This window comes from Bos taurus, chromosome 8, assembly GCF_002263795.3.
Source record: "Bos taurus isolate L1 Dominette 01449 registration number 42190680 breed Hereford chromosome 8, ARS-UCD2.0, whole genome shotgun sequence".
Classification (NCBI taxonomy): Eukaryota; Metazoa; Chordata; class Mammalia; order Artiodactyla; family Bovidae; genus Bos; species Bos taurus.
Genome location: NC_037335.1, coordinates 60,615,214 through 60,627,318, shown reverse-complemented (window position 1 = coordinate 60,627,318; position 12,105 = coordinate 60,615,214). Strand labels below are relative to the sequence as shown.

General features: G+C 37.8%; 1 protein-coding gene across 31 annotated transcripts in view; it reads left to right on the top strand.

The window, feature by feature from the left end:
- The window catches only part of RNF38 (ring finger protein 38), a 121,747-nt gene that overhangs the window by 86,817 nt on the left and 22,825 nt on the right, over positions 1-12,105 (top strand). For all 31 annotated transcript variants that reach the window (XM_024995812.2, XM_024995811.2, XM_059889141.1 and 28 more), the window contains 2 exons: positions 35-228; positions 11,039-11,252. In XM_024995812.2, the coding sequence (XP_024851580.2) occupies positions 35-228; positions 11,039-11,252 (408 nt within the window). The remainder of the gene's footprint in view (positions 1-34; positions 229-11,038; positions 11,253-12,105) is intronic.

Sequence of the window (12,105 nt, the reverse complement as noted above, 5' to 3'; positions counted from 1 at the left end):
CTTATTCTGTTGATTGATTTTGTTGCATTGGCAGAGTGAAGATAGTCCAAGTCCCAAGAGACAGCGCCTCTCTCATTCAGTCTTCGATTATACATCAGCATCACCAGCTCCCTCACCACCAATGCGACCATGGGAGATGACATCAAATAGGCAGCCCCCTTCAGTTCGACCAAGCCAACATCACTTCTCAGGGGAACGATGCAACACACCTGCACGCAACAGAAGAAGGTTAGTTGGTTCTATTGCTTATTAAATTTTTGGTCATTGGTAGAGTATTTTTAAACATCCAAAAGCATTTTTTCTGTAAGCATTTTATAAATATATCAACACCTTTTGGCTCTGTACACTCACACACAAACAACATTACAAGTTGTTTGGACTACCAAACAACATCATGAGAATTCATTTAGCTTGGGATTGACAGATGTAGAAATTGTATAATAAGAGGCTAAAGTGATTTACTTAAAATCAATCCATACCTTTATATATGAATTCAGCTACCTCAAGGTTTAAGACTTTTTGTGGGCTGACCTTCAATCCATATTACCGAAAAATGCATTTTATAATTTACAACGGTACTCCAAAATCCCTGTAGATGATGACTGCAGCCATGAAATTAAAAGATGCTTGCTCCTTGCAAGAAAAGCTATGAGAAACCTAGACAGTGTATTAAAAAGCAGAGACATTATTAATATTTTGCCAACAAGTCTGTATAGTCAAAGCTATGGTTTTTCCAGTAGTCATGTATGGATGTGAGAGTTGGACCATAAAGAAGGCTGAGCACCGAAGAATTGATGCTTTTGAACTGTGGTGCTGGAGAATACTAAGGAGAGGCCCTTGGACAACAAGGAGATCAAACCAGTCAATCCTAAAGGAGAAGAGTCCTGAATATTCATTGGAAGGACTGATGCTGAAGCTGAAGCTCTGATACTTTGACCACATGATGCAAAGAGCCAACTCATTGGAAAAGACGCTGATGCTGGGAAAGATTGAAGGCAGGAGGAGAAGGGGACAACAGAGAATAAGATGGTTGGATGCTATCACAGACTCAATAGACAACAGTATGAGCAAGTTCCAGGAGATGTTGAAGGATAGGGAAGCCTGGTGTGCTGCAGTCCATGGGGTTGCAAAAAGTCAGACACGACTTGAGCAACTGAACAGCAACAACAGCGGAAATATGGAAGTCTTAGAAATGATCAGTCTCTTCTTCACTCCATTATTATCCATTCCATTCTTACAAATGAATAACCTCTCTCCACAAATATTCCTTCTGTATTCTCTAAGGCAGCTGTAGTTTCATTAAGTTTCTTTTCAAATTGAGGACCCTGTGATATGAGGAGTGACTGAAGTTTAGTTCAGCTTTCAGTCCTCTCTTCTATTTGGGACTTGGCTCTTGTTTTTTCTTCTCCAGGGAATATGTTTCCTGAGCTGCTTCCTGTTTAGTAGTGGCCTGAGGTCATACCTTTCCTCTTCCAAGGAAATAGAACATCCTTGAAGTGAGACAACTGTTTATCTTTCCAGGATGTTGATAATCTAAGAAGTACTGATGATCTCGAAGTAGTAAGGTGTTAACGAACTGAATATGTTTCCTGAGTATCTATAGGCTGATGCCTTAACCCACAGTGTGGATGAATTTGGAGATGGGGCTTCTAAGGAAGTAATTAAGGCTAAATGAAATCATCAGGACAGGTCCCTGATCCAAGAGGATTAGTGTCCTTACAAGACTCCAGGGAGAGAGCTTTCACCAGAAATCGAGCATGCTGGCACCTTGATCTTGGACATTAAGTCTCTCGAACTTGAGAAAATAAATTTCTGTTGTTTAAGCCAGTCTGTGATATGTTGTTAGGGCAGCCTTAGGGCACTTAATTTTGGCTCAGATGGTAAAGAATATGCCTGTAATGTAGGAGACCGGAGTTTGATCCCTGAATTGTGAAGATCTCTTAGGGTAGAGAATAGCTACCCGTTTCAGTATTCTTGCTTGGAGAATTCCATGGACAGAGGAGTCTGACGGGCTATAGTCAGTGGGGTTGAAAGAGTCGGACACAACTGAGTGACTAACAGACAGGTAACTTAATACTGAAGGGATGTTAAAACCCATCATTCGTTGTTCCAAATCAGACAAGATAAACCTGTTCCTGAGGTATATTCTGTTGAGACCATTAAACTTTCACATTATCTGGTGCATTATTACCCAATTATATGGGAATGTTTAAGTAAAATAATGTTATGCCAACCAGGTAAAATATTTCATAGCTATTAAATATAACTACATAAGGAAATAACGTCTGAGTACCTGCTGTGATATTTCCTATTGTTTTATGGTGAACTATGCCATACATTCAGGAGAACTTGTAAAACAAGTGTACATTTAAAAAGGGTAACACACAAGTGTGCCCTACATTTAGGTTAAAATATAACATCAAAATCCTTTCCTGTGATTTGTTCAACCCTTTCCTGTGATTTGTTCTAACTCCCTTGGTACATGTTTTTAATACCTGTAAATACATTCTAAAAACACAATTTTGCATTTTGTTTAATTCACATAAGTGTATTTTTTGTTTATTACGCAGTCAGTCTTTTTTAATGTGGGTAGCAGTAGTTCATTTATTGTAATATAATCTTCCATTGAATTAATGTACCATAATTTATGTACCCACCTACTGTTGGATAATAGTTATGCCCAGTTTGGGTAATAAAAAGAGTTCTATTAGGACCCTTTGTGTAGACAACTCCTAGTGTGCATGTGCAAGCATTTCATTAAGATAAAAGCCCAGGAGTACAACTGTAGGTCATAAAATGTGTTCTGGACCAGAAAGAGCATGACAGTGTCTGTTGCTGGATGGCAGGAACTAGTTTTCAGGTTGAAAAGAAGCATCAATCTCCCTGTTCGTCAAACACAAAGGAGAGATAGGGAGCACTTACCTAGAAAACAAGCTACAAATTTGTTATCCGCAGTATTGTGTGTTATTTGTTACTTCCTTCTCACTTTAGTACTATACTTACGCTGCTGCTGCTAAGTTGCATCAGTCGTGTCTGACTCTGTATGACCCCATAGCTGGCAGCCCACCAGGCTCCTCCGTCCCTGGGGTTCTCCAGGCAAGAACACTGGAGTGGGTTACCATTTCCTTCTCCAATATATGCATGCATGCTAAGTCGCTTCAGTCGTGTCCGACTCTGTGCAACCCTATGGACAGCAGGCCACCAGGCTCCTCCGTCCATAGGATTCTCCAGGCAAGAATATTGGAGTGGGTTGCCCTTTCCTTCTCCTTAGTACTTACAGGCTAGCTATAAGTTTAACTGCCAGTTTTTCTGCCAGAAGTAGGGTTTATAAGCAGATGCAGTATTCAGCAACAATCTGATACAATTTCAGATACAAAGATGAGCACACTGGGAAGTTACCAAACATTTGAAGAAAGCCAACAAAGTGAAAGAAAGTCTCTGAAACTCAAAGAAAGAGCTTGAAGTAACAGTTAATAAAATAACTAATAAAACAGTTAAGAAACAAGAATAATTTTCGAAAAAGTGTAACATGAGAGAAGTACAAGAGATTGTATCCCTAAAAATCAACTGGAAATCTTAGTTGGTAAAATTAATGAACAGGCAGAAAAAGCATCTTGGTCCCTGGAAGATCAAGTAAAGAGCTTTCCCAGAATGTAATGTGAAAAGGGAAAAATGGAAAGTGTGGGAAAGAAATTTAAATATATCGACAGTCATCAGTTCTAAATACATCTAATCATATTTCCAGACGGAAACAATAGAAGGGAACAGTTTTTATAGAAATAGTATAAAAGTCATTTTCAAGAATTAAAGAATGGGTGTTGAGCAAGATCTTGGTGAAATTCAAGAATGTGCATAAACATTCAGAGAGAAAGAAAGTTGAGCAATAAGAGATCTTCCCTGAATCTTACACCTTGATCAAGAGGGATTTATCCCAGGGTTGCAAGGATTTTTCAATATTTGCAATTTAGTCTGATATACTACATTAGCAAATGGAAGAATAAAAACCATATAATCACCTCAGTAGATATAGAGACAGCTTTTGATAAAATTTGACACCATTTATGATTTTAAAACTTTTCAGAAGGTAGGCATAGAGGGAACATACCTCAACATAATAAAGGTCATATGTGACAAATCCACAGCTAATGTCATACTCAACAATGAAAAGCCGAAAGCCTTCCCTCCAAGATCAGGCATAAGACAAAAATGTCCACTCTTGCCACTTTTATTTAGTATGATTTTGGACATCCTACCCAAAGCAGTTAGATGGAAAAAAGAAATGAAAATCTAAATTGGAAAGGAAGAAATAAAACTTACCACTGTTTGCAGGTGATATAATACTATACATAGAAAATCCTAAAGATGCCACCAGAAAACTGCTACAGCTCATCAATGAATTCAGTAAACTTGCAGGATACAGAATTAATATACTGAAATCTGTTGCATTTCTACACATGAGCAACAAACTATCAGAAAGAGAAATTAAGGAAATAATCTAACTTACCATTGCATCAAAAACAATAAAATATCTAAGAATGAACCTACCTAAGGAGGTAGAAAACCTTATAGAAAGGTAGCAAGAGAGACCACATTCACATAAATTTTATTACAGTATACAGTTGACCTTTGAACAATACGGATTTGAACTGCATGGATCCATTTATACGTGGATTTTTAAAAATAAACACTATGCTGCTGCTGCTGCTAAGTCGCTTCAGTTGTGTCTGACTGTGTGACGGCAGGCCACTAGGCCCCTCCGTCCATGGGATTTTCCAGGCAAGAGTACTGGAGTGGGTTGCCATTGCCTTCTCCACAGATTCAGTGCAATCTCTATCGAAATACTAATGACATTTTTCATAGAACTAGAACAAATAATTTTAAAATTTCTATGCAAACACAAAATACCTAAATAGCCAAAAAAAATCTTGAGAAGAAACAACAGAGCTGGAAGAATCAATTGCTCCCTAACTTTCAGACTATATTGCAAAGCTATAAGCATCAAAAAAGCATGGTACTGGCATAAAAAGAGAAACACAGATAACTGGAACAGGATAGAAAACCCAGAAATAAACCCACCTACAATGTTCAATCTATGACAAAGACAAGAATATACAGTGGAGGAAAAAGCCTCTTCAGTGATATTGAAAAAATTGGACAGGTACATGGGAAAAAATGAAATTAGAACATTCCCAAACACCATATAAAGAAATAAACTCAATATGGATTAAAGACTTAAAAGTAAGACCAGATAACTATAAAACTCCTAGAGGAAAACATGGCAAACTCTTTGACATAAATTGCAACAGTACTTTTTTGGACCTGGTTGCTAAAGCAAAGAAAATAAAAGCAAAAATAAGCAATCGAGACTTGCTGCTGCTGCTGCTAAGTCGCTTCAGTCGTGTCCGACTCTGTGTGACGCCATAGACAGCAGCCCACCAGGCTCCCCTGTCCCTGGGATTCTCCAGGCAAGAACACTGGAGTGGGTTGCCATTTCCTTCTCCAGTGCATGAAAGTGAAAAGTGAAAGTGAAGCCGCTCAGTCATGTCCGACTCTTCGCAACCCCATGGACTGCAGCCCACCAGGCTCCTCCGTCCATGGGATTTTCCAGGCAAGAGTACTGGAGTGGGTTGCCATTTCCTTCTCCAATGCAGGAAAGTGAAAAGTGAAAGTGAAGTCGCTCAGTTGTGTCCGACTCTTCGCAACCCCGTGGATTGGAGCCTACCAGGCTCCTCCATCCATGGGATTTTCCAGGCAGGAGTACTGGAGTGGGGTGCCATTGCCTTCTCCGAATTGAGACTTAATCGAACTTTAAAAGTTTTTGCACAGCAGAGGAAATCAACAACAAAATGAAAAGACAACATACTGAATGGGAAAAGGTATATGCAAATAATAGAACTGATAAGGAGTTAACTGTCATACATATGTAAACAGCTCATAACAGAAAAACAATTTGATTTTAAAAATAGGCAGAAGACCTGAATAGATGTTTTTCCAGAGAGGAAATGTGATGGCCAACAGGCACCTGGAAAGATACTCAGTGTCACTAATCATCAGGTTAATGCAAATTAAAACCACAGTGAGATATCACCTCACCCCTGTTAGAACAGCTATTATCAAAAAGAACATGAAAAGCAAATGTGAGCAAGGCTGTGGAAGAAAGAGAACACTTGCACACTGTTGTTGGGAATGTAAATTTGTGCACCCACTGTGGAAAATAGTATAGATGTTTCTCAATGAAACTAAAAATAGAACTACCATATGATCCACTAGTTCCACTCCTGGGTACGTATTTTTAAAAAAGAAAAATAATTCAGAAAGATATGCACCTTGATGTTCATAGTAGCACTGTTTACAATTGCCGAGGTATGGAAACAGCCTAAGTGTCTAACAACAGATGATGGATAAAGAATACGTAGTAGAATACTACTCAGCCATAAAAAGACTGAAGTTCTACCATTTGCAGCAGAATGGATGGACTTGGCATTATGCTAAGTGAAATAAGTCAAGAGAAAGACAAATACTGTATGGTATCACTTATATGTGAAATCTAAAAAGTACAACAAACTAGTGAGTATAGCAAAAATACAGACTCACAGATAAAACAAGCTAATGGTTAACCAATAGGGAGAGGGGAAAAAAGTGAAGAATGCAGGAATTCCAGTGCAGGAGTAGGGGATTAAGAGGTACAAACTATTCAGTATAAAATAAGCTACAAGAATATATTGTACAACGTGGGCAACATAGCCAATATTTTATAATGATAGTGAAGGGAATGTAGCCTTTTAAAATTGTGAGTCACTATGTTGTATATTTCTAACATATAATATTGTAGGGCAACTATACTTCTGATTAAAACAGAAAACCTTTTTGAAAGAATTATTAAAAACTATTCTGTCTAGGAAGTAGAAGAATAAATGCAGAAAGGACGATTTAATATGATTTGGTTTGCTAAGTCTGAATAAAAGTCTCTTTAAAAAAAGATTGAAATTAAAAAAAAAAAATCTGAACATAAAATAGGGACGGAGCAGAGAGAAGTAAAAATGTGCAATCCAGATATTTTTTTAAAAATGTAAGTATGTATTTAAAAATACAAGTGTAGTCACTGGAAGAATAAAACTGGTATATATAGCTTCCACACAATGAAACAGATAAACAGCATGTAGTCTAGAAAACTCAATCCAGCAAGGGTACGTAAGTGAGCCAGGAGGGAATAGCCTTGTGCTGTTTACAAATGATATGTCTAAAACAAAGTGATAAAGTAGTATCTATCACTGATATAAAAGTCAACTGAGAAATATTTGTCCATCTTTTATCACTGTTTCTTATTTCTAGATTTTCAAATAATTATGGTTTCTAAATGTTCTACCACAAAGTCATATACATAACGTTTAATAAGAGGAAATTCAGGAAAGATAGGGACCAAAATTGTCGAGGAATTTACATTTCAGCACGAGGACTTGTGTCTTAATTTGTGTGAGTTTTGAGTTTCTGAAATTATGTTTGAGTAGGGAAGTAAGAGCAAGAAGCAACAATGGAATCAAATAATAAAAGGGATAATAAAAGGGGCCCTTAAAGTTTTTGAATAGAATGAGAGTTTTTCGGGAGATGATCTGGGCGTGTGTTTTGATTTTAAAGTGCACATTTTTTCACATCATAATATCTATATTGATGGTATGAAGTGAAGTGTTAGTCGCTCAGTCGTGTCCGACTCTTTTCAACCCCATGGATGGTGGCCTGCCAGGCTCCTCTGTCCGTGGAATTCTCCAGGCAAGAATACTGGAATGGGTTGCCATTCCCTTCTCCAGGGGATCTTCTTGACTCAAGGACTGAACCCGTCTCCCACATTGCAGGGAAATTCTTTACCACCTGAGCCACCAGGGAAGCCTGTAGCATAGTCTAATTGGCAGCTTTCTCCTTTTTAGTGATATATTAAACGGTCCTTTAAAATAGTTGTACAGATACAGATATGTGCATATACATAGATAAATTTTCTTGTTCTTTTCTCTTAGGCTAGAAACTGTGTAGCAGTCAGCACACTTAGCTTTTAAATACCATTCTACTGTTTAAGGAACCAGGACTCTTTGGAGTCTCTTTTGGAGAACTGGTTAATTCCAGAGTCGGTGTAGGGAAAATACTAGATGAGCCTAGGGCATATTGTGGTCCATATATTAAGGAAGTGCTCAAAATGATAAAGACAACAGGAGAAGGTCACAGGAGCCAAAATGCTCCCATTGAACAGAGTTAAAATAATTTGAACAACAAAATAAAATGACTGTGGATTATCACCTAAAGAATAAAATAAATATCTGTTAGCCCCTACTCATATATAACTAAGTGAGAGAGAAGGAGCAACTCTTCTTTATAGAATTGCAGTTGATATATATGGAAGAAATGAAGGGAGTAGAAAATCACCATTAGAATATCAGAATAGAGTGATTGCTGAAGATCCATTCATGCAATCTAAAGTTATTGGCAAACTTTTAGCAAAAGCAGAATATTTGCATGATTCAGAGTATCTCCCCAAGAAAATAAAATCTATCACTGCTTCCATTTTCCCCTTCTGTTTGTTTGCCATGAAGTGATGGGACTGAATGCAATGATCTTAGTTTTTTTATTGTTGAGTTTCAAGCCAGCCATTTCACTCTCCTCTTTTACCTTCATCAAGAGGCTTTTCAGTTCCTTTTCACTTTTTGCTATTAGAGTGGTATCATCTGCATATCTAAGGTTGTTGATATTTCTTCTGGCAACCAACTCCAGTATTCTTTCCTGGAGAACCCCATGGACAGTAAGAAAATAGGGTCTTGGCAGAAACCTGTTTAGCCAAGTGATTGGTAATACATACGTAAGCATGAGTGATGCATATCAGTGTCGTGGGGCCCTTTATACAGTGCACTGAAAAGGGCCTATCAACCCTGTGATATCCTTTCCAGTAATACGTAATGCCATGCAAGTCATGAAAAAACATCAGACAGACCTGGGTTAAAAGGACATTCTGCAGAGTATGTCTTCAGAGCTATCAAGGTCATGGAAGACTGAGCTTTCATGGATTGGAGAAGACTAAAGAAGCATGACCACTCTGCAATAATGGGATCCTGTATTGGATTCTGAAACAGTGAGGGAACATTGTTAGAAAAACTGGGTGAAATCTAAATACATTCTGTTGTTTAATTAATAGTATGATACCAAGGTTCATTTCTTAATTTTGATAATTTTTTTTTCTAATGGAAGATATTAACATGAGGGAAAGCTGGGTAAGGGTTATGCAAAGACTATATGAAAAGTATCTCAAAACATTAAAGTAAGTTCTAAGGTAGATGGCACCTGAAAATCAATGAAATATAGTTTGTCGATTTTGAAGCAGAAATGCAAAAAGTTATGCTGAACATAGAGGAAGCAATGAATGGAGCATTAACCTTGAGGGTTAGTATTAAGAGCACTGTGGAGAAATTAATATTACAAAAGAAAGTCCCTTGTTCTTTTTAAGATTGGGCAATTGAGAGAAAGAAGAAACAGATTTAGAGGTGCAGAATGCAACAATTAAGGGAAAGGTGACCTGTCCTCAGTAAAGACTGCTGAGATGGCTATGTGCAGCTGTGTCTAGAAAGGGGCTGTTTCGCCTCTTGTGCCTGAAATGGAGTACATTTTTATTGAGGCCTGCTGTTCAAATTGTTACCCATGCTGAGCCCTTGTAAAAAGCAGTGGAGCTGAATTGTGGAATTAAGGGATGTGGAAAATAGAAGTCTACTTATGATAACAACTGTTATTTGTGTTTAACTATGTAGATGACAAGTGCATAGAGAGTAAAAGTGGTTTCTTTCAGTAGCCAGTTCTGTCGCTCAGCCGTGTCCGACTCTCTGTGACCCCATGAATTGCAGCACGCCAGGCCTCGCTGTCCATCACCAACTCCCAGAGTTCACACAAACTCATGTCCATCGAGTCTGTGATGCCATCCAGCCATCTCATCCTCTGTCGTCCCCTTCTCCTGCCACTAATCCCTCCCAGCATCGGGGTCTTTTCCAGTGAGTCAGCTCTTCACATGAGGTGGCCAAAGTATTGGAGTTTCAGCTTCAGCATCAGTCCTTCCAGTGAACACCCAGGACTGATCTCCTTTAGGATGGACTGGTTGGATCTCCTTGCAGTCCAAAGGACTCTAAAGAGTCTTCTCCAACACCACAGTTCAAAAGTATCAATTCTTCGGAGCTCAGCTTCTTCACAGAAAAACCACTGGAAAAACCATAGCCTTGACTAGACTGACCTTTGTTGGCAAAGTAATGTCTCTGCTTTTGAATATGCTGTCTAGGTTGGTCATAACTTTCCTTCCAAGGAGTAAGCATCTTTTAATTTCATGGCTGCAGTCACTATCTACAGTGATTTTGGAGCCCAAAAAAATAAAGTCTGACACTGTAGCCAAATTCTACCTAAAAATTCTGTGTATCGCTAGAGTATTTATGCTGACACTATCTCACAGTCATTTTCATTCTCAGTATTTATTGTTACTCAGTTATTTGCAATTGTAAATAGATTAAATGTTTTTTAGTTATTACTCATTTTTTAAAATTGTCATTTTGGGCATGTGGGAACTATGTCTATTCTATATGCCTTAGCCAGTAAACAAATATAAAATGCCCGTTAGGCATAATAGGATTACTCCCAGGATATATGCAGATTAAAATTTGTTGTTAATGTTTATAAAATAAAAGGGACAAAATAGTAGGTTAAATCATACGAACTTATAGATATTTGTCTATAAAAAGGGCAATTTTATACAATTAAACCCCCACCCCCAAAATGACAATGATTGGCTATTGATTTCTAAATACTCTCAGAATCAATTATCAATTTTGTTTTCTTGTTATTTTCTTAAAAAACATGCATTCTATTTTGTGTTTAGAGCTGATGATGAACCACAGCAGTTCTTTAATACTCAAGCCTATTTAGCTTATACTGCTAATGGATTACAAAGAGAGACAGTACACAATCCTGATGGATCACAGCAGTAAACATTATAACGACCTCTGACATTTTTACTATATTACAGTCCTCCTGTCAGGCGTCAGAGAGGAAGAAGGGATCGTCAGTCTCGACTTAATTCCATTAGTCAAGATGAAAATTATCACCATCTCCCTTATGCACAGCAGCAAGCAATAGAAGAACCTCGAGCCTTCCACCCTCCGAATGTATCTCCCCGTCTGTTACACCCTGCTGCTCATCCACCCCAGCAGAATGCAGTAATGGTTGACATACATGATCAGGTATAGTAACAGAATATCCAGGAAATACAGATGCTTAAAGTTGGTAGCAGTGTATTTAGTTTGATTGTTTTTTGTTGTAGATTACTTTTACCTAAAAGGAAATAGTTTTACCTAAAATGAATCTATTTGAGATAAGTTCATCGTTCTTCATTGAAGATTAAAATTTAAATTCTACACAGCTTCCTTAAAAGAAAGTTGAACTTTAAAAAATTTAGATCAGGGTTATAAAAGCTCAGAATGACTTCATTGTAATAGTTGATTTCAAATGACTGATAGAGAATTTAATAACAACGCCAGTCAGTCAGCTGGTGGTTTGAGGATATACTCCTGTTTTCTGCTTCCTTCCAGTTTCTTCTAGAGTAATTCAGTAGGCAAGACAGTTGGGTGCAGCTTTGCTTTCAAGTTTTCCTAGGTCTCCACTGAGACGACAAGTACCGAGCTTTCTTTCCCTTTGTTCCTGCCAGGAACTGAGGAACTAGCTGAGAAGAGGGTTTGCCAGACCAAAAATCATAGCCACAGATAGAAATTTTCCAAGTATATTATGTGAAGCTCCTTAATAATCAAACCTCATAGACAGTACAGCAAACAAAACCTTTCAACTACTTTCCCTCTTGAGTACAGATGCAGATGTTTAAATAATAAACGATAGTGTTATAGTAAAATAGTCTATCCTGATGGTGCAGGATAAATTCAACACTAGGAAATCTTCAGTATAAAGGGAAAATGTTTTATTTTGTTGATAGATGCAAAGATATAAAATTTTGCCATCATATCCAATAAAATATCTTAAAATGGAAAAGGGGAGTTTTATTTTCTGGAGCTGTCAGTGAGGGTTATTGAGAGCATTCCCCCT